Raw genomic sequence first — 24,735 nt, forward strand, 5'->3', positions numbered from 1 at the left:
GCGAAAACCCCCCATTTTATGTGTCAAAAAGTGCTCGATGGGGGTCTCGTTAATTCTTGCCCTGGTGAAAAGGCGCGAATGTACCTTTTGGATGCCAGTTCCGGTGGTTCAGGTGAAGAGGTGAACGGACCCTGAACCCGGGCCAGATAGGGCGGCGAGCCGCCTAAGACAAAATCGTGGGCGCTAGGTGACCACCGACATACAAAGGCTGTTGTATGTTTTTGCTTTGTCTTTTTAGTCTCTTTTGTATCATTAGCTACTGAGACAACTACCCTAAAGCGCTAACATAGCCCCTCGAATAAACTTTCCCTCCTCCCCACCTTCCTCCACTCTTGCCTTTTTTTTTCATGGCCTGAACTGATCCTGATCAGAGCTGATCACGGAAAATAGATTCACCGTGACTATTACAACCGTTTGGTCTGGTGTTGGTTATCTCTTCTCCAAGGACGCAGTGAAGATTCTGACCAAAGAGGAAGCACAGGAACGAATGGCTCGCCCCCATTGATGTGTTCTCCCGTGGTCGAACGCGTGGGGAACTTCACCACTTGAAAGTGAATTAAAATAGCGTCCTTTTGTTCTGCCGGATGAACAACCACTGTGAAGAGCCTGAGTCTCTATTGTTGTCCCTACCGGGATCTCTGGTAGATATTGGTTCACTAGTGTTTAACCAACTATACCCGTGTATGAAGACTTTGCTGGCTGCCAAAAGAGCTCGAACTTAGAAAGTGATAGTTGCTCTTCTTCATGTATTCAATTTTGTAGTGGGGACCGCATTCGCCTTCTACTTTAGACAACACAAAGAAACTCCCCGTGAACACGGTTGGAAACAGTACCGGGGGTTCGAGCAGCTCTCAGTTCCAATACACCAGCAAAAGAGTAACCCCGGTCGCTAGTTTAACCACTATTTCGCACTCCCCTAACCCGACGCCAACCGCGTACCAGAAGAGCATGGTATCCGACTGCACCAAAATAACTTTTATATGGCTCGAGGTAAGATGTTCCCTAGGATCTCATACAAGAATTGACAGGAAAACTTACAAATGCTCTACAGAAAACGACTCATGCGTCGATATTGCCAAAAATTTTGATATCGCAGTTCAAAAGTTCTATTCTTGGAACCCTTCTCTGAACGGAGATTGCTCGGGCGTGTCAGTCCCTCTTAACCCGTTCTGGCTGACTTAATTTAACGCACTTACTAACACCAAGACTAGTCAAACCAGAGTGTATTACTGTGTGCAGCGCGGGACGACCACGTCCACTGCTCTCAGCACTACATCTACTACTCAGGGCACTGCGGTGGAACCTCCGGGTCCTACTCAGACTGGAATACCAGATACAAGTGGATGACGCCAAAGGATGGAAAATATTGTCAAGACATGGCGAACGAAGCAGGGATCTCCTTGGATTGCCTTTACGAAATGAACCCGGCCCTCAACACGAAGAAGGGTGAATGCCAAGGGCTCATAGCCGGAGACGCATACTGTATTGGAACGAGTTCGAACATGTGTAAGTAGCTATCTATGTTTTTCAAATGATATTGCGTCTCGCTGTACTACACTAGTGTAAGAATCCAGAAACATTCTGTGGGGGCGTACCAGCAGCATTTTAATAGACGAAAGTTTTATGATTTTATCAAGCAATTTCTATCTACACCTGTTCAGCTTAGTGAAACGTGTATTCAACTGCCAAAAAAGGCGGTTTGTTTTTTCTATTGGCTTCACATAAATACAATCAATCGGAGGCTCCCAGCCTCGCGTGTTTTGGTCGAACGGCGGTTGCAACTTCCCAAGTTGAGTCCTGTGAAAATATTTCCTCGTCTTCCATTGAAACAAACGAGCCATTGTGAGGATCCTTCTGCGCCGCCTTCCACAAGTCCTCCATAGAGATCTCATCGGCATGCCAACGCCGGGCGACGTAAAAATTATTTATAAGCTGCTGGAGACGAACGCGCAGGTATCCTTTGTACCCACTAGAGCTTTGGTTTTCGGTGTCTACCACATAGTCTGGGTCGACGGCCCATATCCAAAAATCATCTGCTAACCGGTTGTCCAGAACAGAGGCTGCAGCATTGCCATCTAGATATAGAAAAACATTCCGCAGAGTTCCCTCTGTGAGCCCCTCTGGCATAGAGTTAATAGTTCCCCACGACAACTCGTTCAGAAGATCCGCTATTCCCTTTTTTGGAGGGTACGATCGGAGATAGTTGAACTGCTTCCGTAATTCGCTTAAGATCACAGGAAAGCTTTCGTCATCCGTAGGCGCTTTAGAAGGCCAATCTAAAGGCTCAATAGAGTATCTCGCTTGGATTGTGACACCGGATGCTATCGCGCTAAAAGCCATATGCCTTGAATGCGACGACTTTCGATCATAAGATTCCCAACGATCGGGATTCTCGGCCTTCCATTGAGGGTTCTCAAATATCGCATAACCCCACGGCTTTTTGCCCTGATCTTCTTGCCATAGCTGACGTAGCCAGGGCTGCCCTTTTTGCAACATTATATCCAAGTCCTCTTGTTTGCGAGCTTCCGTTATTTCATCAACTCGTCGGACCTCTTCATCAGACGCATTTGCGATTGCCTTGGCTTCATACTGCTCATAGAGATGACTCTGGAAATTCTGCAGACGCTCCAAGGTTTCCGTGCGGTGTTTATAGGAGACACCTGCTAACGTATCTAGAGCATCCTCGAATGCCTCGTTTTCGTCGAAGGTAAGCTTTCCCCAGTAGCGCCTCTTCAACAAATTAATCTCAGAGGAAGTTAGATCTCTAGGTGACTCAGCAGCCTTCCTCAAGAAATCCTGCTTATTCAAGGTTGTTGGAGCTGTGGCAGCAATATTTGCGACTTGGGTTGCAAGGTCAGGAAAGTCGAGAAGCCGAGTGCGATCCTCTGCACTAAGAGCCGAGGGGTTGTTTTCAAATTCTTGAAAGATCGCGAGCAAGCCATCAGCATCATCCAAGTTCCGGAGAACGCGGACGAAAGCAGGAAATAAATGTTCCATGATCCGTGTAGCGGATTGGGAGAACTTTGGGTCTCAGGACAGCGGATGTGAATCAGTATTTATCCACTGGGTGGGGGCGGGTTCAGACTGCCGGTTTCGCTGGTGAGCGACACCACACTAAGGGTGACAGTAAAGGGCTAGTGGGGTGGGGATTCCGACACTAGAAGCAGCAAATGAACGTCAGGTACAACCCGGACGAGATTTCGCTTATGACGATGGGTGGTAATGTGAAGAACGTGGACCCATACGCGAATTCGATGATCGTTTTAAGGCACATGCAGGGCCCCACATGGTGTCTAATGTATATGTATAAATCACGTGATACATTCCTGTCACGTCGATCAGACCGGTACCGTTTCCACGTCCGATATTATGATCATGCTCTCCTGATGTTCATTGTACTATAGTATCTTTTCACAGTACAGAGTAATAAACAATTGTATTATCAACTTGGGTGTCTGCTTGCTTCCCTTGACATTTTTCATAATGTCTGGATAGGTCCTGGGAGCCTCATCCACCATGTGATCGCTTGCAGTGTTCCCAGGCACGAATAAAACCCACATAACTTGTCTGGGTTCTCCTGAACGCGAGGAAGTCATCTCTCTTCGTCCGTGCGTTACGTCTTGTATCTAGAGTCGACTATAGATTTCTTTGATATTGATTATTCATTTCGAAGACGATGTGCTCATCTACGGATACGTGAGGCCCTCACAAGGAGCAGCAAGGCTGACAGGTATGACCTACATGCTTCCGGAGTTACTTCAGTCGGTCATGGAACCCGTAACAGACTCCTGGGAACAGATTGAGGTCACAGGAGCAGTAGAGTTCCCGTCTACGATCCCAGAGGCGGTTTTACCAGTGTTGTGATATGTCGTATCGTAACGGAATCAATTCCTAACCTCACGGAATTACCAGCTTTGATTGGAAATCAATCTGGAGGTCGCATGTGTATATAAACCCTCAAGTTTTCTGTCCAGAAGAAATAAGCAATCTTCCTTTGAATTACAACACTCGCCACAGCAGAGCCGGGAAATTCTGGGTCGCGAGTAGGCGATACTTGATGACGAGATTGTGTTTATTTAGGCCTGTTGGTATCACCAGCTAGGTACTGTGTACACAGTTAAGTGGACAGTGTGTACGCTTCCAAAGCAAAAGTCAATTGATTCATGTAGATAGATGTTGATAGATGTTCCTTCTCAGTCTAGTTTGAAAACACCCCTAGATCCCTCACGCCGGCCTTCGGCGGTCACAATACCGGGGCCACAGCCCAGCGCAAGAATGCGTACACCAAGCAAGGGATGTTATCCATCGGTCGCTAGCAGTGGGTCACCGCTAGTTTGTTCTGACAGGAGGATATATCCCGACAAGGCCACTACTTGATATAGGGCCCAAAAGAAAGCTGTTTACAAATAGCTAACCTTGACCCAACACCTGAGCATGCTTTCATCATCTGCGATTGATAATCTTGCTGTGTTGTGAGATTGGGGGTATTCTAATTACTTGAAATCACGGGACCTGGGCGGTAACGGGCTACACCTTACCTTCTCCGTCACACACACCTTCTTCCTTTCCTTCTTCCTTCCTTAGTTAACCAGATAGCTACGAATACAACGTTCGGCAAGCTGCACTCTGATTAGCTCACTACATCCAAACACCAATGAACAAATGTAAGTTTTCAATGTCATCTTGAGCTCCAAATATAATTACACACCTGAGCTTCTTATGCGGCAGCCATGCGTTTGAATCGCTGAAATTGGTCCTTACTGAGAAGCAGGTACAGAAATTACCCTTCGAATGACGTCGACCTTGCTTGTCGGCTTTCCAAAAGCAGTACAAAGGGATCCTTTGTTTCATTTCCTTTGTTTGTTTGGGGTTAATATTTGCCAGAATATCGACCAGGAAGCCTTACAAAGACAATACTTTGCTCACACATTGCAGCTGCACATTAAATTGACTCGTTATCCATTTCCATTGCTGCTTACAGCGACACGAAAAATTGCCCTTCTGCTTCTGAAAACTGAAAGATGGCTCGCTGAGACCTGTCTTTTCAGGAGACTCTCACGGCCCCGGTGAGCTTGTTTCTTCTCGTGAGCCACGATACTGGTGGACACTGTTTTAGTTCGACCCCTTCGACCGCAGTCTTTCCGAGTACATGATCCTCGAGAAGATGCGAGACGATATCCAGAATAGAAGAAACGTTATATGTGTTGATTACGATCAATTTGGAGAAGCACCACTGAATGACATACGCGTTTGAGGTCATTACGATGTTAGACACTGACGAAGATATTCTGGACGAGGCTGAGATTGCTATTGACGACTGGCTTCTCAACTACGGTGAGAAAGGGACTCTGTACAAGCATAGCGATATCTTCAGATATCGTCTTCGGTTTCGAGTTGTGTGATAGCAAATCAAGACTTTGAGTTTATGGCTCTGGCTTCCGCCACAATTTATAGCATTCATCTGTTTGACTCAGTAATACTTCACTTTTGTTCCACAAGCGAGGGTCGAAACTGTCTTCATATGTAAGGACATCCGGGAGCTAGGCTGTAAGAGGCAAGGTATATTATCAATATCGATGCCGCGGTAGATTCAGGCTAAGTCATAATTGAAACTATTTCCGATATTTTACGAACTTACACGCAGTCAAATTTTTGGGAAATTTTGTTCGATTTTGGTAACTGCTGCTTTGAGAACATGATGCTACACTATAATAGAATTATCGCTCAATTAGACTATATTACGGAGTCAATGAGAAAGGAAGGAAATTAGAGTATATTTTCGAAGTATGAAAATGTCATGCTAACAAGTCCGCACGCAATATCCATCTCTGCCAAGTCGCAAGGAAAAGAATCTGCGGTATTCCGAGATGTAATAATCATGCGCCTTGTATGGTCGGTATCGCGAACCACAGAGCCAAAATAGCCATGCTTTCCGTCTTTCCTTATGCACTGACCGGGCAATCGGGCCCGCATGGTGGTTGATGGCGTTTGTACTGGTCAACCCGGTATACGGTACGAGACCATGGGTTGGCATTGGCAAGATTAGGAGGGATGCGTCGAATGGGCCGAGTGTGCGAGGGACACCTGGAACTTATATCCGGTGAGGGAAGAAGGGATCCGGATACTCCCACTTCGGTCCACGCCCAGGCCTATATCGATATGGCCAGCGCCGAGCAGGGCCGCAACACTGGGAGGAGTGCCGCCCGCAGAATAGCCCGCAGCATAAGGGTTCTCAACGACACCCTGGCCGCTGGTATAGGACGATGTTGAATTGCAGAAATTCTCGCATGTGGCCATGCCCACAATACACACCCTAGCATCCAGCGCCCGGGGCACAGTGCTTGCATCTGTTTTGGGCGTCCAATGGCTAAAGCATCGGTATCGAAGAATTGTCGTACACCTGCGACAGCAATATTTTCTTTGACGCATGATGTCCTGCCCTGTAGCAGGATGCGATGGCAAAGCGATAGGCCCACGCAATTCCCAGCCGCTGTTCACTTGGTCTGGAAGATGCAAATTGTGCTGCGGATATTTCTCGAAATCTGAGGCAGGCTAGCTTAGTCGTGTTGATTCATGAGCGTGGAGGCAGTCTTATGAATAGCGGCAAACAACTGCCAATAATCATGGGTGTCAGCTGGGTTGATCTGAATGCCAAGTGTCGAAACCAGTTTGCAGGTCGTCATCGCGAACAGGATTGTTCCTGTGGGCTGGAGTTAGAACCGTCACCCTTTCCCGCGACTTGGGGATGAGGGGGACACTTACGGAGACACGCTATGCAGAACAACGACAGACATCTTGAACCCTACTTCAATAAGGGGGAATTGACTAGGGTAATATCTTTGTGTAGAAATAGCAGATCAAGAAGCAAACAAAAAAAAACCCATCTATTAGCACCATAACATACCAGGTAGCTAAGGTCAAAGGGGAATTGTTGACAGCCTCTGAGACAGACAGATACAGGTTAGCGTCTTAAAAGAATAACAGTCACAAATCAAGAACACAAGTGACCCATCTGGGGCAATCATACGCACCAGGGAGCGAAAATTCAGAGGGAAAACTGTGGAAAGCCTCTGGAACGGATGGGCGTAGGTACGATTTCGTGCATTTGTGTTGCTGACACTAAGTCATAGCGGCCTTGCCGGGGACGTTTTTGACAATATAGGGAGGTTCATCAGGTCCGTCAAAGTCCAGCACGTCACCCATAAAGGGATCGGCACTTTCATAGATCTGATCCTCGTCAGCAAGGTCTTCAGCCTGATCATCGCAGACCGAGCGAACATCCCGGTTGAGCGTCTGCCGCACAATAGATGCAAACTGGTGGGGTGTCGGAGCCTCAGGAATTGGGCCCAGGAGTCTGAGCAGCTTTAACTTGTCGAGAGCTTCGATCAACTCGCGAGTGACGGGGACCCAGAAGCTCCGAGATCCACCGTTCTTCTTTGAGAGCTCGGCAAGTATCTCAGATCCCTCTTCCATGGTCCACAGGAAGCTGAGGGCTGAAGAATGGATGCGTGGGCAGCGACGGGGCCGTGTACCAGGGCGACGAGGGGAGTATTGATAATCAGGGTGCTTCCTAAGATGCTCCTCTTTTGCCATGAGGGCTTTTTCACGGTAAGCAGCCTTGACGTGATCAGACTCCTTCTTCCACTTCGTAGCGATAATACGCGCTAGAAAGAAAGAAAAAAAAATAGATCATGTTAGCCGGGCTCTATTAAATCAGGGGATGAGGGTGTGCAGGTGAGACGTACAGATCTGCGTGTTCGGAAGATTGGGATGGGCCGCCGTAGTCGTCCTGTGGTTGTCACGGCGATACAAGATGAACGAGTTCGGAGGCCGAGGAATCTTCTGCTTGACATTGTCATTGAACAAGTTCATCTCCTGTGCTGCCTCCGAAAGGTTCGTGGAGATGTGCCACTGCGCCCATGCATCCAATTGCACACCCGGACGTTGTCCACCGATCGACGGAATCAGACGAACAATGTCGTACTGCGCGTCGTAGGTGCTCCGAATAGGGCGGTCGATCAAAAGCCTACGGTGCCGGTTAGCATTATAATGACCCTAGAAACCGAAAGACAAAATTAGAGACATACTCGTATCGACTCCGGAGGAGCTCGACATTTGACCATCCGATAACATTTACCACGTTGATCGGCAGCATAATTTCACCCCGAGTGTTCTCTCGGTGGCGAAGGGAATTCTCCCAAACCGCTTCCGTGGCTCTCGCGCGGTGTAGTGCAGCCTCATCCGAGGTGCTGTCCAGAGTCGATGGGATATTTCCCTTGGAATTGAAGGGTAAGCTCGCTTCCTCGGGAGTGGGCGGCAGGTTCTTCATCTCTGGGGAAATTTGGGAGGGGACAGCCTCCATTCCAAGGAATGAATCGTGAAACAAAAATAAGATGTTCGAAAGCACGAAGGAAGCAAGAAGGAAACGAGTCGAGGAATTTGACGGATTAAATGATCCGACGGAGCGATGGCCAGGCCTGCGAGAAAGGGGGTATCCGAGACACTTGGAGGTCTGATCCCTTTGCTTTCACTCGCGGCCCGGAACTTGTTGGCGCGTGAGGTTTGAAAGATAGACACGTAAGGAGAAATTCGAAACCGGATAGGTTGACTCGATCGATGGTTGTATCTTTGGTGCGCTAACACGGGCGGAAACAGTGGGTAGCGGAGAATTTGGAGCTGGGTGGGGAGGGGGAAAGGAAGACAATAATTAAAAAGGATAGAGATATTTATGTTTCTAGACGGTTATTGGCGGTTGCACTTTCTTTGTTTGATAGCTACTGTTGTGTTTGCCACTAGGGTAATAGTGAATTGAGGAAGGAACAAAGAACGCACCTATCTTTCCTAGGTCGCTCCTTCCTAGTGAATACACTCGCCATATATCGTGGCCTGACGTACCTTAGGCACTAGGCTACGATAGCACCTAAATAGTGAATACACTCGCTATCATCGTGGCCTGAGGCACCTTAACACTAGGCTACGATAGCATCTGAGCAGTGAATAGTTACACTCGCTATCATCGTGGCCTGAGGCACTTTAAACACTAGGCTGCGATAGCGCCTAAGTAGTGAATACAATCAGTTCAAGAGTGACTGTTGTATATATAGCTTAGAAAATATTGACCCATGGGTAGGAGGTCCAACCCATTTCCCATCCCAGAGAACCATGGGAAATTGTGAGGGTCTCACGTATGTGTAGTGGATAGCGTCTCGAGATGGAACATCAGTATTAAGAACAGCTATAGTCGACTCTAGATACAAGACGTAGCGCGAGGAAGCAAAAGAAAGGAGCTTCCTCGCGTTCAATGGAACCCAGATAAGCTATGTGGGTCCGTCACTCCGTATATCCTCCGCTGATTGTATATGCTTCATGTATATCCGTGACAGAAATCTTAGTAAGACCCATCCCATAATAGGCGGGCCCGTTCAGAGCTTAGCAGAGCCTATGCGCAGTGGCAAATGGGTCCACGTCTTTTGACCTATGGGATGGCATGGGTCTTACTCAGATTTCCTATCGGTTTTCTGGGATGGGGAATAGGTTGGATCTCCTACTATAGGAAACCTATAGGAATTAGAAGTCACTAAAATACCTAGTCCACTATGATCATCACATACCCTTGACCCACTCCCTCTCTCTCTCTCTCTGCTGTTATGTTAGTCAGTATAAGGTGCTCTCCATTTACTAAGAATGTCTCCACTTGACTGAAGTATAGATTAGATATTATATGGAATCTCGCTAGTTTTCTATCATGCCGTAATCGAGCCAGGAGATGTAATATATAGCCCTACCTTCCTGATTCACACACCAGACGACCTCGTGATCATCTACTCTCCTTGTTTAACTGTCAGCCGGCTGCGTAGTTCAGATCTGCGAGGTAGATCTTGATTGATATCATGGTATCTACTACTAATCATTGAGCCTTGAGCGTATCTATATCTAGTCCTAGAATCTGTTAACTTCAGACAACCGGTTTGTTTTCATCGCAGTCAATTGTATATAAAGACCTTGTCAGTCCTATATTATCAACTATAACCCCTCAAAATGCCGTTTGCTTCCACCTCCTCTTCGCAAATATATAGCGGCTGTGGTCTGCTATTCTGCTTAGCTCGCGAATTCTGATTGATTCTATCGCCACTCATACATCGATTCCAAGTGTGGAGTTGGTCTGTTTAGATACTTGCTATCGTTTTCGGTCAAAAAAATGTTCTCTGTCCGCCCGTTTACTTTGAATAATTTGTACATTGTATCACACAATATTTGCAATACGAAATACTGTCCTATAGGGATTGTGTTGAATGGCCAAGGATGTACAACCCCATACGCTGCTACCTGACCCCCTGATACTTCGTGACAGGGTGATATCTGCACAGGAACTCCAACTTAACCACCAGAATCCCACCTTAAAAATCATTAGGGTACGTACTACTAGTGGTGTTGTGGGCGATCCCCAGATCCCCAGCTCCGCTGGGTGATGTACGCCCAAGAACCCGTGGAGCAATACGTGAGCAATCTCTCGTAGTCCTTTATCCTGTTCGCGATCGTAGTCAAAAGTTTTCGGTCTATATAGTCGCAGTAGAGAGTAGGGAATTTTTTTAGGACACGATTAGTTATTTATGAGGTAGCGTACACACTTAATAGCAGGTAGACATATGTGACTGAGTCTAACACTCAATAGGAATTTGCGCAGAGATGGTTCGTCCTCCAGCCAAGTACAGTACTAGCCGCGCTATAGCCACATGCTAGCAGATTAGTACTAGTAGTATAGTGAGTGACCACGCGAGTCCCTGCCGTTGTGAGTTTTTTGCATTTTGTTGTGAAATTTCTTTTCGTCTTAACCATTTCATCCGAACTTTTTTGAGATGAAAAGTAAAAGGTGGGGGGGAATGGCGCAATCATTTCTCCCGCATTTCTGTCTACTATTACAATGCCGTTTTTCTTAAGTGCTGACGCTTGTAGTGCTGGTGTTAGAAGATTATTTCCCCACGTTGACGCTATTCAAGATTTAAGCCGGGTCGGATCGTCTTAACTCAATTACCATCCGAACCCACGTGGTATGTACTCGCTGCCCTACAAGACGAGTCCATGCGGGTCTCTTTCCTTTTACCCCTAGGTCTTATCGAGGCCTTCGATCGGGTCCACTCCGAGACACATGAAAGGCACCTTAGCACGGCTCTATTCCTTATCGCCCCAACTCACAAAACGAGTGAAAATTCAACAACCAGGAATAGCTCAGTCTGATATAGTAAAAAAAACGATTACGAGCATGAGCCTGTGCTAAGAAGCGGTTAAGTGGGGACTGAACCATCGATGCCTAAATTTAGGGTTCTCGGGCTGTGGCAGGACCGCAAATCCCCAATTCACCTTTCCAAAAGCAGATTACGGAACGAGTACGACGGTAAAATTGCATATTGGCTTTGCCCGTATGCGTACCCCCTCAACAAGCCCCTGTTGGAGAATCAAAATGCCTTCCAAGCTTTTGAAAAGAAAATTCTTCGTTCTACCGCGTTCCCAGGCTCTGATTTTATTATAAAAAACCGCTCCCTTCTGTCTCAGTTTCATTCTTAACATTCATTCCATCTTGACTGTACTGCAACATCCGCACTGTTTGCAGGAACGACCTCCGATATTACACATCATACACTTGCAATGGCTTGGACATTCTACTACTACGCCCCGTCAAGCGCGGCGGCTGGCATCTTTACTGCTCTCTTTGGCCTGAGCAGTATATTCCACTTCTACCAACTCATCCGAACAAGGACATGGTTCATGATCCCATTTGTTATTGGAGGAATCCGTGAGTATACCCCCTTACCCATTGGAAACATCGCGGGCTCGAACTAATGTTTTCATTGCTAGTTGAAACTGTCGGATACATCGGTCGTCTCCTCTCGTCTACCGAATCGCCCGATTTCACAAAAGGTCCATACGTGATGCAAAGCGCCCTGATCCTAATTGCACCGGCTTTCCTGGCTGCTAGCATCTACATGACTCTCGGTCGGATCATTTTCATGGTTGACGCCGAGCAATGCTCAATGATCAAGCTGAAATGGTTGACAAAGATCTTCGTTGCGGGCGATGTCTTGTCTTTTCTCATGCAAGCCTCCGGTACGACTACCTCCCCCTGCACCTCGGACAGCCAGTCCAACCTTCAGAACATCGTACTAACCAGCCTCTAGGAGCCGGACTCATGGTCAAAAACACAAGCAACCCCTCCCAGGGCGAAAACATCATTATCGGCGGTCTCTTCGTACAAATCATCTTCTTCGGCTTCTTCGCGATCAGCGCCGTCGTCTTCCAAATCCGCCTTTCTCGGAAACCGACCACACGATCTATCGAGTTGAGCAGCATTTGGAACCGCCATATGATCGCCCTTTATGTCTCCAGCATCCTCATTCTCGTGCGGTCGGTCGTTCGTGTCGTCGAGTACATGCAGGGATATGATGGATATTTGATGAAGAATGAGGTTTTCATCTATGTCTTTGATGCTCTGCTGATGTTCGTCACGATGTTGACACTTCAGTATGCGCACCCCAGTGAGATCAACTGCTTGCTGGGTCGTGGGACCTGGTATTCTGAGAAGGGGTATAGGATGCGCAAGTTTGTTGCTGGGTCGGCGTTAGAGATCAGTCGGATTGAAGAGGCGTGAAGTGAGGGACTTTTGTCTCGACTTTTAGTTCCTTGTCCATAGCCGTTTTCCTTTGATTCACACATCACGTCTGTATGAATATTTCTTCTCCAGTATAAATTCCAGCCCCGATTCGAGGTATGCTAGGACGAGTCATGTAGAGACCTGCCCTAGAGCCCAATCTATATGCCGTTGCCAGTCTGGAGCCAAGGCCTGCGAAATCTGTGTCAGGACGATCTGCCCCCAAGACCCCACACACCAATTCTCTCGCGCTAAATGCAGGAACACGCAAAAATGGGCAAGCACGACCAAGGCCAGCGGGTTATTATTTCTCAAATCCTCGAGATATTCGGCCGGAGCTCTGATAGCCCAACCAGCAACCACCGTCAATGATGTCGGCTCGGCAAACGTGAATGGAGCGAGGTCTCGCAGGTGTGAAATCACTCTTTGGTAGGGTCGTTTCTGGTCGCCCGATGGTTGTCCGAGACACTCAACGACCAACTCATCGAGACGACTGAATGCGTCAAGGAACGAGTCTGGAATAGTCACGTCGGGCGGAGTAACATCAAACAGCGGTGCGAAATTACTCTGCGTCAGAAATTCCGCTTCGGCATTGACGACAATTCGCACACCGCGCGAAAGGGTAAAAATATCCGTCAAAGCCCCTAAGCTGGGCCCATCACCTGACTTTTCGAGATTGAGTGTACTAGCGAGGCTAAAAGCAACCGCCAGCCCGGCAAAGCTCATCATAGCCTTCGCGTTGGCTTGACTGATGTTAGACAACTGTTCCGAGAACATTGCTAGAGCAGTATTCTTGTGTGCGATCGCGGTATTCAACCACTCAGAGTGTACCCCATCATTTTTTAAGTGCGAAATATGAAGCGCAGAGAGGGCCAGAATTCCATGCATAAGGAAAGGGGCTTGCAGCGCTTCTTGCAGCACAGGCATTTCCCAGACCTTCCTCGTTTCCTCGTTGCGAGCAAATAGTCGATGGGTCTGATTAACCCACTGCATTACAAGCTCAATCTGCTGCATATTCAGTTCAGGCGAGCTGGAACTGCTCGTCGCGGAATCCAAATGGTCCCGGACATTCGAGACGTCGGAGCCGGAGCCAGTCGGCCGGTCTCGGTTTTGGTCCCGAGGTCTTCGAGATGATCGTTGCGAGTCATCTGCAAATGCGAATGGGCCAGCAGAGCTGTAGACACATGTACTGTGTCGCTGCTCGCAGTTCGCGCATGCTGGTCGCTTCTCGTCACACTGCGTTTGTGAGCTGATGTTTTGAAGGGGGAACTCGGTTCGTGCTGACTTTTACTCGTCTCCTTTTGCAGTTGAGACACCCGTGGCGGGATTTTCGGTGGGAGCGACGGAACGCCATGCTGGAAGGCGCAGAAATCTCCAATGGAAGAATTTGTCTACAGTTAAGGCGAGGTTGGGGCGACGGACGCGGTGATAAATACGATTACGGTGGACCCACTCAATCATGAAAAATCACGATTTCATTGGTGGTCCTCTTCATTCTGTGGATCCATGGATCCCCGTAGGTTGTGGAGATTACTGTACTTCATAGTATGGTCTCTGGCATCTTGAATAGAGACGCGCTTTACTGTAGTTACTCATCCCTTTCTCAGGGGGTGCTCTACATTATATATCTAGTACATAAGTACTGGCTGTAAAAATATTATTACCCTATCCCTATTAGGTAAACAATTGGAACCGAAGACCGGAATCTACGAGCTTACAAAAAGATTCGAAGATCAGACTATATATCGGTACTCATCTACTAATAATAAATTCTCAATTCAAATATCTGGGCCAAACAGACCCCTACTAGATAAAAATAAGATAAGAATATAGCAAGAGCAACCCACCTAAAGCGCCATATTGGCGCAAGTAAACGCAGGCGTAACACTGCCGGAGTAATCGGCAATGATAGCTTCAACAGCGGCATAGAGCCCCGGACCGAGAATAAACAGTCCACAAAGGAGAATGAAAACATTCACCAGGCTCATTACCGTCTTCCCGAAACCAGAGAACAACTTCCCCTTGTTGAGCTGCCAGTATGCAACGGCAAAGAAGATGAATCCGAAAAAGGAATCGAAAGCTGCACTCAGCAAAGAAAGGAAGTCGCCCATGCTTGGGATCACCTCTGAGAAGACGAAGGCCAGGAGCCAGATACCGACCATTACGATAACCCAGACGCCCCAACCCATGACCGTGTTGCTGTGCGCATGCTTCGAGTCTCCCATCGTCCGAGTGTAGATGAGCTTCGCCGTGACGTTGGCGTAAATAACGCCGATGATAAGCGTTGGGACGATCACGAATCCGAACGAAGCCTTCTTGTATGCGACGACACCCAGACTACCGAATGCGGGGGCGGTTGCGTATTGACCGAGGTAGCGGAAGCCGATGGCTGGAGGCACGGTGAAGAGGATGGCGGAGATTGCAGCGAGCACGGCGAGGGCCTTGGGGAAATCTTGAGGTCTTTCCATCTCCGCGATAAAGGTGGGGAAGAGGATTTGGGGAACCCAGAGGAAGGTGATGTTCAGCACTGCATTCATGCATGTCACCCATGTCGTACCTGGAAGAGGGAATGCGTATGTCTTCACGGGTCCTGCAGTCGGGTAGTTACCGCTGTATCCATAGAGGGGGGCCTTTTCGATGCCCGCGAACACTAGGAAGAGGAGGATAGCGGTTCCCATGCATGCCGCTGTGAGAAATTAGTAAAGGAACTTTAGGTGGTGATTTGATCTCCGGGAATATCACATACAAGAAAACATTGACATGGAACTGACGTGGTTCAGCGTGCGCGGCAGGGACATCGTGATACCCATAATGGTCGTGATCACGGAGAAGACAGCCGTGCACAGGCGGTGGTCTGAGAGTGTATTCAGCACCTTTGCACCGGTCAGAACGTGGAAGCCGATCAGAAGGATGTTATTCGCCAGAAGCATGAACGCCGAGAAGACATAGGCTGCACGGCTCTTTCCGAAAGCGTAGTAACCGAAATCACCTGTAGTCAACAATCGAGTCAGCCAGCATCCAGAAAAAAGAAAACGCAACTTGGAATGAGGAGTGACGCACAGATATCCTTGATCTGTGGGTACTTCATGATGAACTTGTGCATGGTGATGGAAGTAATCCAGAACAGAACACCGGAGAGGACCATGGTGATGATGCCGGGAACCCAGCCCAGGACCCTGTGTATTCAGTCTCGTCAGTCTGATTCGAATCAATTTCATCCCCTCACTTGGGAAGGGGCACTCACGAGAGAGACCACGACTGAGCCATGATGGCCAGACAAACCTGATCGCCCGCAAGCAGGATAGCCGTCTTCTGCCAGGACATCGTCCTCAGCTTGATGTCATGCTCATGATCTAGCCACACCGTCAGCTATCAAATCCGCAAAATTTCATCTGCGGGGGATCTCACCTTCAGCAACGAGTGCCGTAATCATCTCCAGCGAATCATCCTCACTATCAGTCGTCTGATACTCCGGTTGTTTCTTCTCTTGATACCCGACTTGCGCCATGGTGATAAAAAGCGGGGTCACGCCGTCGAAAAGCGAAGCAAAGGCTATCCAGTTTAGCCAGGAATGCTGCGAGAAGAAGAGAAGAAGAAAAACCCTACCTGCGCGAGTTAACGCTGCGAGCTTATCGTAGACTGTCTCCATCGGGACTAGCTTCGATGCTGACGCGGTGCTCTGTGGGAAATGGCGCCATCATAAGGTTGCGATCGTTATATTTCACGAGGGTCATTGTGGGCGATGGGCCACGGCTAGGCTTCTGTTTGTCCTGCGTATGCCTGAGAGACACTGTCGGTTGGACCGAGGGTGCCTGGTTTCTGGAGTCTGGGAGGGAGGGTAAGCTGGACCCGAAACGGCAGGTCCCTGGCAATTGCACCGAGGGCAACTCAATTCAGGTGACCGCAGGATTGCCGATACATTTAGCCTATAGTTGATTTGTACAACTAGCAAGTAGGAGGACGTTCTGCATGCTGCATACTCTACAAGATCAGGAATGAAGAATAAAAAGGTAGACATTGTTTCGGCAAGACCAGCAATTAATTAGTATACACCAGATCGAGAGTAAGGCTCAACTCAACCCAAGACGACGGAGCAACGGACAGTACGGTGTACAGTTCATAATAATAATAATAATAATAATACATATGGGCCAGCTGCTGGCGGGAGAAAAATCAGTGGAAATATCGTCAATCAGCTGAGAAGATGCAGCAGCAAGCAGCTCAGCGACCATGGGAAAGAGAATGTCAATGTGCAATTAAAAAGGGCGTCAGCAGCGGCCAGAAATGAAAGGATGTCTAGCAACGCCTGGATCATCAAAGATGCTCGGATGCGATAGGTATGTCGAAAAAGGGACAAGATGCGTCAGGGCGAAAGTCATTATGCACTAGGTTGCGGTGGGGTCATCATTCTCATGTCGAGGTGGAGGGACGCTTGGTGTCGGCATCTCCAACTTCGGCGTCATCCGCGTGAGATGAAGTAGATGACGGTTCATGGACGGCGCGTTCGGGCTGGGTTGGTTGCTCTGCGTGAGCAGAAGTAGACGAAGGCTCATGGACAACAGGTTCGAACTGTGTTGTTTGCTCCGCCGTTTCCTCGGTCTTCTGCTCGGTCCGCTCTGGTTCCTCTGGGGTGACTTCGACCTCCACATCGGCATTGGCTTCTTCGTAGACACTGATGTCAGAATCAACAGAGCCGCGCCGTTGCTGGGCCTCGTCCGCAGAGGCATCATCGTGGTGAGGATTCAGGGTGGGCAGCTCAGGCGTTTCGGGCCTAGGCGGGTCCGGTTCAGGGACAGAGAGCGTGGTTGTGGGAATCGGTGCCGTAGGTTGAGTCGTCTCATCAGCAATGCCATCCTTGCTATGCGGCCTCATGGTTACGTCCACCGGGACAGGAATATCCTGGTCCTCGAAATCCGATAAACCGCTCGCAACGATGCTCGGCATGCCGTTCTGCGCTCCATTCTCGGGATCGACGGGTTTCATGGCGAGGGGGATAATACCACCCGCAATTCGAGACCAGAACATGCGCTCGCGCAGCCGGACCGTCTCTTCCCACACTTCCTTCTCCTCGTCGGCATCACCGGCGCGAATGTGTCCGTCAAGGATAAGACGCAGATAGCCGGTAAACTCGCAGCACGAGCGGATTCGTTCCAAGCACTGGATACACAGCGAATATCGCTGAGCTGTTTCACTTTCGGACGTACGGAATCTATGCGTGCGTTCGTTGTGATCTCCGGGCCTGCGTTCACCACAGACAGAGCAAGGAAACTCGTACTTCTTGGTCGATAATGGCATCGGCTCCACGACAAGTGTACCCTCGCAGATCCCACTCAGAACAGTACGTCGAGTGAGCCAGGAGATCCCTGGAGACAGATCAAGTCGCAATGTAGGCTCAATGTCCTCCATAAGCACGCGCTTGTAGAAACGCGTATCCTTCAATGGGATATGCGAACCGGTTTGTGAAGACATGCTGCCATTAGGGGAGTGAGCCATGCCCTTGGTTGGTGATGAAGTGACGGAATTAGATCCGCCCGTCGCGAAGCTTGCCAAGCTCATCACATTCAAGCCTGCATATGACCCACTACCCGCGCGGCTGGGGGGCTTGGAGGTACGGGAGAGAACCAGTAAGTCCCGGAAATCATCGTATGCCGGCAAATCGGCACGGCAAACCATGCGGATCATTTCTGGGAAATTGCACGATGGTCCAGGGGTCAGTTCGTTCGGTTTAAAGGGGGTGGGGACGCAGTTCTCCATCTCAGGGTCTTGCTTGGCAAAGCCCTGCGTGTGTGGAGCTCCTGCTGGAGACGGAGGAGCTGTCGAAGCGTTGGTGCGGCTGTCCAGATCATCCTTGGAGAGGTGCATCCCTTGCATGACGGATTTGAGCTCCGCTAGCTGGTCCTGATGCGATGCGAGGAGAGACTCGGTGTCTTTGATCTGTGAGCGCAATTGCTCGTTCTTCTTCTCCACAGCCTCCCGCTCAATCTTCGCCGCAGCAACCATCTAAGACCAGTTAATAAAAAAGACCTCAACGACAAAGCACCGGAATAGTTGTGGTGGGTGCGATAGTGTACCTTGTTGGCTTCCTCGAAGAGATCGGCGGTTAGGGTCTCGAGCTCTTGCTCAATGGATTTCTTCCCCTTCTCGGCCACTGCACGTTGGGCTTTCTCCTCCGCGAGCGCCGCCTTCAATTGTAGGATTTCGCGGTCTGAATCGGCCTTTTTGATGTAGACCTTTTGATCGATGTCGCGGCGGTATTTTTCGTTTTGGAATTCCAGCGCGGTGATTTTGCCCTGGGCAACCTCCAATTCCTGGCGCGTGGCAACCAGGTTATCGTCCAATGTCGTTTGGTTGTTGATCGCCTGGATCAGTTTCACACTTAACGCGGCAACCTCATTGCTCAGGTCGGGGTGGTGAGAAGATGACGTCGATTCTGAGACCTCTGCGCTCGACGACAAACGTGGGTCCTGCAAGGTGTTGAAATTGTTTTCTTCGAACTTGGAAAGGGAGCGGTCGGAGTCGTGGGAAGTAACTTGGGTAAGATCGGTGGTCGACTTGGCTTTGGTAACGGTCTTGTCGGGGACTAACGCTCCCAAGGCTCGGTGCTCGGAAGACAGCGACCGCTTGTGAGAGTGTCGCGGAATCATGGTGGACGGCGGCATCAGGCTGTGGTGGTATGTTTGGAAGGCAATTAAACTGCCCGGCATGTTAGATAGTTGTCCGCGCTGTGCTGGTTTCTGCTTTCTTGCTCTGCTCCAGGACTCGGGACTTACTCGGCCATGATGAGTGACGTAGACGGCGCCAAAGGAATGTGAGGCGCGGATTGCGGGTTTTCCTCAACCACTGCCAGCAGTGAACCCCTGGTATCACCATTCACGGCCGAGGCGAAAGGGGTCACCGAAAGCCATCCACTATAAGCACAGGACTGGGCGTTTAACGGACCCCCGCTAGCGTTCGGACCGGAGACGAGTGAACCGGAAGGCCGGGGTTGGATGGGAATGACCGGTAGCCGGAGGGGGGGGCAATTGAAAGGACAGGCCAGAAGGATCGTATACAGCGAAGAATCAATGGACTCGGGTGGGAGACAGCCACCGGTAGAGTGCAGTCGAGAAGTTCCCCCGAGGGGGGTTGCAGGTAGGCGAAGCGCTGGTGCTTAGTCACGCTATCACACCGGAAGCAGGTGATCTGCCCGGCAGAACGTGGACAGTGACGAATCCAATCGCGCTGCACGGAGTTGGTTTGAGCGGATGAATCACCCGATCGATCGAGGCTATCGTGAGCTGTTCAGGTCCCGATGACACCTCAGATCTGTCAGGCATATATTCATATCCTCATCGGCTCGAAATTTTCGAAGTCTAATGGTTTGGCCACCGCGCCCCAACCGTGCAATGCGGAAAGTTCTGCCTGATCGAACTATGCCCGTCGTAGCCAAATAGTCGCGAACTAAGCCGGATCTCGCAAGCCGATCGACGCGCATTCGCGTATTTGGGACGATCTGACTTTTCTAGGGCCCGTGAAACTAGTGGCGATGTCGCTTCGGCTTTGCCTGTGTCTTAAGAGGCGCAGCAGTTGCCCCTTTGCCTCCGCGACCTGTAGCGCGTCGGCTTGGAGCGAAATTATCCGAAAATTTGGTTATGCGACGGCCAATCCAGTGCACCATATTCGATACTACACTACTAGTGTAGTACCTAAGTAGTTGGGTGATGGACCAGATGCCTAATTTTCAGACTGCCCAAGCGGAGATTTAATTTATTGCCGACCTTATAGTGGCAGTTGGGGCAAAACAATACTGATTGTACCACGTGTGACAGCGACTGCTGCTCAGCCATGCACACTCTAAGCGCCCAGTCCATTCCATGAGTGTCCACATCCCACAACACTTGACTACCTTTAGATTGGTAACGAATACCGATCATAACACTTGATACAAGTCTATGAGGTATTATCGAACACTATTGTAAAGGCGGACGTCAGGTTGAAAGTAAAGATGCAGTTTATTGCACCAGTCAATACAGAAAAAGACCCAAATATGTATCTCCATCTCAAACCTCCAAGGTAACCCAGAGCCCATCGGGTCATATATAGTTTACACAGATAAATGAGAGACAGCAATGAAGCAAAATAGAGACCCTAGTCCTAATGTTCAAGTGATTGAATTCCCATTTCTCACATGCGATCCTCTTTACTTCCGCGTGGCTTCCCCGCGTGGCAGCCTCAGGCGGAAGAAGTGGGGTCACTCAATAATCTTCGCCGTCTCCGAATCCAACCTCGCGACCAAACACCCCGGCCAATAAACCCTTTCTGACATCATGGCGGACGCAGAGCTGGAGGAGGTGGGATTCCAATGAACCTGCTTAACCCAGGGCCCATACTGACTGAACCAGATCAGGCGAGCTCGCCTCGCACAGCTGCAACAGCAGGGTGGTGGCCCACGCGGCGGCCCTAGCCAGGAAGGCGGCCAGGAAGAGCAGAGAAAGTGAGTTTTAACTACAGCAGGATGATAATTGAATCTTTTAACTGACAATACTTTTCCCAGGCAAGCTGAATGTGAGTAGCCACACCCCCACCTCCGCGCACGAGACCGCCCGCAACGGCCTTGAGCTTTTTGCGACTCCATACCCAATCTACGAGCTCCGAAGACGCTAACACGACATTTCCACCAGCCGACCGTCGCGCCGCAATCATCAGCCAGATCCTTGATCCCGCCGCCGCAGACCGACTCGGCCGCATCCGCATGGTCAAGGAGTCGCGCGCAACGGACATCGAAAACCGCCTCATCATGCTGGCCCAGACTGGTCAACTCCGACAGAAGGTTACCGAGGAGCAATTGAAGGAGCTCCTGAATGCTGTTGCAGAGAACCAGCGCAAGGAGGAGGAGGAGCAGAAGATTGTGATTACCCGACGCAAAGGCGGTTGGGATGATGACGATGATCTGCTTGATCTTTAAAAATGAATAAATGCCCCGTCTCGTTAGCATTGCGATTGGCTTATTAAAGCCGCTTCTTTAATGAGGGATCTTTTCGTTTACCTCCAAATTTTTGCTTGCTTTGGGATGTTTCGTTCAGTGCCCTCTATCTTGAAGGCTTCCTAGTAGAAGTTTTGCGACACATTTGCTTTCGCTCACAAAATAGTATTGACAGAAACCAGTATAGTACATATCTCCTATAGGAGGAAAGGATAAGAGCTAAGCCTTGTATCTCACAAGCATCAAAGCCCCTCAACCCATCATTTGCTGCTGCTTCTCCTTCTCTTTCTGCTCCTTCTGCTGCCTCCGAATCATCTTCCGAATCTCCCTAAGATCAGGTGGACGCTCAATATTCAATTCGGCCCGCAGCTCATCAACATCCTTCTCTAAAACCTCCTCCCAATAAACGTTAATCAACTCCTTACTCCCCAACCCACTCCTCACAGCCCAAGGCAAATGCAACGATAAAAACCGCTCCTTCTCCGCCGGCTTCATCCGCACAAACGCAAACAGACTCAGCCCCGTCATAGGCAAGAGCGTATTCAAGAACTCCAGCGCCTTCAATGCCAATTCGCCTTCAACGAAGATCGGCAGTCCCGTCACAGCATGGTAGAAGTCGTGGCACTCGCGGTACCGTTGCATGACGTAGGCGCACTCCTCGTCGTCGATGTATTGGACGTTATCTCTGGTGTCGGGAGAGACGCCTTCACGATCGAGCCATGCGGCGTAGGTGCGGCCGACGGAGTTCTCGGGGAGAGTGCGGAGATGGGCCATGCTGAGGGTTTGGGAGGTGATGCGGGGGCGATCGCGGAGGATGCGCCGGCCTGTTGGGTCGGAGAGCATGGCGTTGCGGAGCCGGTAAATGAAGTATGGGGTTGCGGTTGCTTCGCCGAGGGCTGCAATTAGGTCTAGGAGCTTTGTGTTAGCCTAGGTGATCTGATCTGGAAAAGCACCCAGATGGCGGAGGCCGGGCGCCTAGCCCCAACGTGGACAAGGGCATATGGACTGAAGATTCCGAGCAGAATGCATACCTGCTCTTCGGGGATTGACGAGAGAGCCCAACGCGGAGCCCACAGCGAGAGCGCCGCGCTCAATAGTCGTCAGTGGAACATGGCCGGGATAATTTGGCTTGGGGCGGTTGAGGACGGAGAATGGTCGTAGAGCACCAGAGGTGGAAGGAGAAGTAAGAGACCGAAGCCCCTGAGCTCCGCGCCTCCCGAGCAGCGACATGATGCCAGCAAGTCCCCGAGTTGCGGAGGTTGGAAGTTGCGTTGAATCGTACGACGGGAAGATCGCAGCCGCGCGCTGGCCACCGCCGGCGCGATAAGCATGTTATCGCCTGAATGCCCCCAGTTGCCGCACTGCAATTGTTGCAGATCCCGTGAGGAACCCTCTTTTTGGCCAGCATTAGTCTCGCTGGTCTCCGCAATTGAAGGTGCTGGCTGCTGCACTTCTCTCAACACTCTTGGATACACGGTGAGCCAGCGAGAATCCTGCTACTACTCCACAAACATACACTGACAGCCGCAGCCAGAGAAAATCACCAGCACTGGCCATGAGTTCAGACTGGAGCCCCGGCGAAGTCCATGAGACTTTCACTGAATGGGCCCTTGCCCAAGGCGTCATCGCCAATAAAGTCAGACCAGCGCGATTCCCAGGTCGAGGTCTGGGCATGATAGCCACCGAGAAAATCGAGGTATGAAGACCTAAAGTACCACACCCTCGAAAATATACCAACCAACCATGTCTAGGCGGGCGAATTCGTCGTCAAAATCCCAACAACATTAATTCTGACCAGGGAGAAAATCCCATCATCTTTTCGCTCTCAATTCCGTGAAGACACCAGAGTACAAGCCATCATGGCCGCATACCTAACCTGCGCCAGCGCCGAGGAACTAGCACCCTACGACCTCTGGCGCAAGACATGGCCGACTCGCCAGTGTTTCGAGGACAGCCTACCAATGCTGTGGCCTCGCTCACTAGGTGGCCTCACCTGGCCAGATACCGACCCGAACGACTCTCCATCAAAAATGAACTATCTCCCGCCTTGTATCTCGGGGACTTGGAACCAGGTGAAGCAAGGGCGTGCATTGAAGCAGTATGAAAGTGACCACCAGAATTTGGTCAAGCAGCAGGAAAAGCGAATCAGGACCGCGTGGGAGGATGTTAAAGCTGCTATCCCGGACATCGATTGGAAGGGGTTCTCATACCATTGGCTCATCTTGAATACTCGGAGTTTCTATTGGGTTGCGCCGGACCAGGAGGCTCCTGAGGATAGGAATGATGCGATGGCATTGCTGCCGTTTGCTGATTATTTCAATCATTCGGATATTGAGGTGCGTTTTCTCTTCCTTCCTTCGCTAGGGTGATGTTTCACTGTTGCAGTGTAAGTGACTTAACCTCTCTGACTGATGTTCTGTAGTGTGATGTCAAGTTTGACGAAAGTCAGTATACCCTCAGTGCCACCGAGAATTACGAATCGGGAGATGAGGTATACATGAATTATGGCAGCCACCCGAACGACTTCCTGCTAACCGAATGTAAGCACAAACGCCAAATACATATTCTTTCGACTTCCTCTAAACTCTTCCTTACTAGATGGTTTCTTCCTGGACAAACACGACTCAGATTGTATCTACCTCGACGATATTATCTTCCGCGATCTCGCCAGCCCAGAAAAGCAAGAAGAGCTTTGGCTAAACCAATACTACGGGTAAGACAGTTCAATGCTTATACATCGGCAAGAATTGCCAGACACATGCTCATTTGGCTAATGTACAATATAGTGATTACTCGGTAACCTCGGATGGGGTATGTTACAGAACCGAGGTGGCTGCCTGCCTAGTGTACATGGAAGAGGAGCAGTGGAGGAACCACGTTCTGGAGGGTTCAGAGGAGGGCTTCGACGAGAAGAAGACCAACATAATCATCCAGGGTTGGCTGAAGGCCTACCTCTCGGAGGCAGAGGTCACAGTGAGTGCACTGCACACAGCCATGAAGTCGGGTGCTGTGCCCGAAGCGCACCACGGAAAGGCAGAAGCCTTGATTCGACGATGGGCGCAGATTCACCGTGTCCTCGAGGGTGCATTGAGCGCGACCTCTTTGTCAGATTAATTCAATGACTTATGCA

At 49.8% G+C, this 24,735-nt stretch overlaps 10 protein-coding genes across 10 annotated transcripts; 3 read left to right on the plus strand and 7 right to left on the minus strand.

Moving 5' to 3' along the window:
• Positions 1 to 1,731: 1,731 nt before the first annotated feature.
• On the minus strand, positions 1,732 to 2,997 carry N7532_001435 (uncharacterized protein; the record flags this gene model as incomplete). Its single annotated transcript, XM_056613929.1, has 1 exon — positions 1,732 to 2,997. The coding sequence occupies one exon, from the start codon at positions 2,995 to 2,997 to the stop codon at positions 1,732 to 1,734; it is 1,266 nt and encodes a 421-aa protein (XP_056478970.1).
• A 3,045-nt stretch (positions 2,998 to 6,042) lies between these two features.
• N7532_001436 (amidase signature enzyme) lies at positions 6,043 to 6,297 on the minus strand (the record flags this gene model as incomplete). The annotated part of the gene is made up of 1 exon (XM_056613930.1): positions 6,043 to 6,297. One exon carries the CDS (start codon positions 6,295 to 6,297, stop codon positions 6,043 to 6,045), a length of 255 nt encoding a protein of 84 aa, XP_056478971.1.
• An 822-nt stretch (positions 6,298 to 7,119) lies between these two features.
• N7532_001437 (HMG-box domain-containing protein) lies at positions 7,120 to 8,362 on the minus strand (the record flags this gene model as incomplete). Its single annotated transcript, XM_056613931.1, has 3 exons — positions 7,120 to 7,664; positions 7,746 to 8,026; positions 8,088 to 8,362. The coding sequence occupies 3 exons, from the start codon at positions 8,360 to 8,362 to the stop codon at positions 7,120 to 7,122; spliced, it is 1,101 nt and encodes a 366-aa protein (XP_056478972.1).
• A 3,281-nt stretch (positions 8,363 to 11,643) lies between these two features.
• Positions 11,644 to 12,643, plus strand: N7532_001438 (RTA1 domain-containing protein; the record flags this gene model as incomplete). The annotated part of the gene is made up of 3 exons (XM_056613932.1): positions 11,644 to 11,791; positions 11,854 to 12,102; positions 12,174 to 12,643. 3 exons carry the CDS (start codon positions 11,644 to 11,646, stop codon positions 12,641 to 12,643), a joined length of 867 nt encoding a protein of 288 aa, XP_056478973.1.
• Positions 12,644 to 12,775: 132 nt separating this feature from the next.
• N7532_001439 (Zn(II)2Cys6 transcription factor domain-containing protein) lies at positions 12,776 to 13,997 on the minus strand (the record flags this gene model as incomplete). The annotated part of the gene is made up of 2 exons (XM_056613933.1): positions 12,776 to 13,879; positions 13,929 to 13,997. 2 exons carry the CDS (start codon positions 13,995 to 13,997, stop codon positions 12,776 to 12,778), a joined length of 1,173 nt encoding a protein of 390 aa, XP_056478974.1.
• A 493-nt stretch (positions 13,998 to 14,490) lies between these two features.
• On the minus strand, positions 14,491 to 16,292 carry N7532_001440 (uncharacterized protein; the record flags this gene model as incomplete). The annotated part of the gene is made up of 6 exons (XM_056613934.1): positions 14,491 to 15,329; positions 15,390 to 15,632; positions 15,704 to 15,819; positions 15,888 to 15,996; positions 16,052 to 16,195; positions 16,250 to 16,292. The coding sequence occupies 6 exons, from the start codon at positions 16,290 to 16,292 to the stop codon at positions 14,491 to 14,493; spliced, it is 1,494 nt and encodes a 497-aa protein (XP_056478975.1).
• Positions 16,293 to 17,053: 761 nt separating this feature from the next.
• Positions 17,054 to 19,287, minus strand: N7532_001441 (guanine nucleotide exchange factor SEC2; the record flags this gene model as incomplete). Its single annotated transcript, XM_056613935.1, has 2 exons — positions 17,054 to 18,643; positions 18,715 to 19,287. The coding sequence occupies 2 exons, from the start codon at positions 19,285 to 19,287 to the stop codon at positions 17,054 to 17,056; spliced, it is 2,163 nt and encodes a 720-aa protein (XP_056478976.1).
• Positions 19,288 to 20,949: 1,662 nt separating this feature from the next.
• Positions 20,950 to 21,587, plus strand: N7532_001442 (DNA-binding protein; the record flags this gene model as incomplete). Its single annotated transcript, XM_056613936.1, has 4 exons — positions 20,950 to 20,973; positions 21,025 to 21,116; positions 21,177 to 21,187; positions 21,304 to 21,587. 4 exons carry the CDS (start codon positions 20,950 to 20,952, stop codon positions 21,585 to 21,587), a joined length of 411 nt encoding a protein of 136 aa, XP_056478977.1.
• A 270-nt stretch (positions 21,588 to 21,857) lies between these two features.
• On the minus strand, positions 21,858 to 22,835 carry coq4 (ubiquinone biosynthesis protein COQ4; the record flags this gene model as incomplete). The annotated part of the gene is made up of 2 exons (XM_056613937.1): positions 21,858 to 22,513; positions 22,637 to 22,835. 2 exons carry the CDS (start codon positions 22,833 to 22,835, stop codon positions 21,858 to 21,860), a joined length of 855 nt encoding a protein of 284 aa, XP_056478978.1.
• A 325-nt stretch (positions 22,836 to 23,160) lies between these two features.
• Positions 23,161 to 24,719, plus strand: N7532_001444 (uncharacterized protein; the record flags this gene model as incomplete). Its single annotated transcript, XM_056613938.1, has 5 exons — positions 23,161 to 23,301; positions 23,357 to 23,941; positions 24,028 to 24,145; positions 24,204 to 24,318; positions 24,392 to 24,719. 5 exons carry the CDS (start codon positions 23,161 to 23,163, stop codon positions 24,717 to 24,719), a joined length of 1,287 nt encoding a protein of 428 aa, XP_056478979.1.
• Between the last annotated feature and the right edge of the window lie 16 nt (positions 24,720 to 24,735).

Source organism: Penicillium argentinense (assembly GCF_028826775.1).
Source record: "Penicillium argentinense strain IBT 30761 chromosome Unknown utg000002l_segment0_segment0, whole genome shotgun sequence".
Classification (NCBI taxonomy): domain Eukaryota; kingdom Fungi; phylum Ascomycota; class Eurotiomycetes; order Eurotiales; family Aspergillaceae; genus Penicillium; species Penicillium argentinense.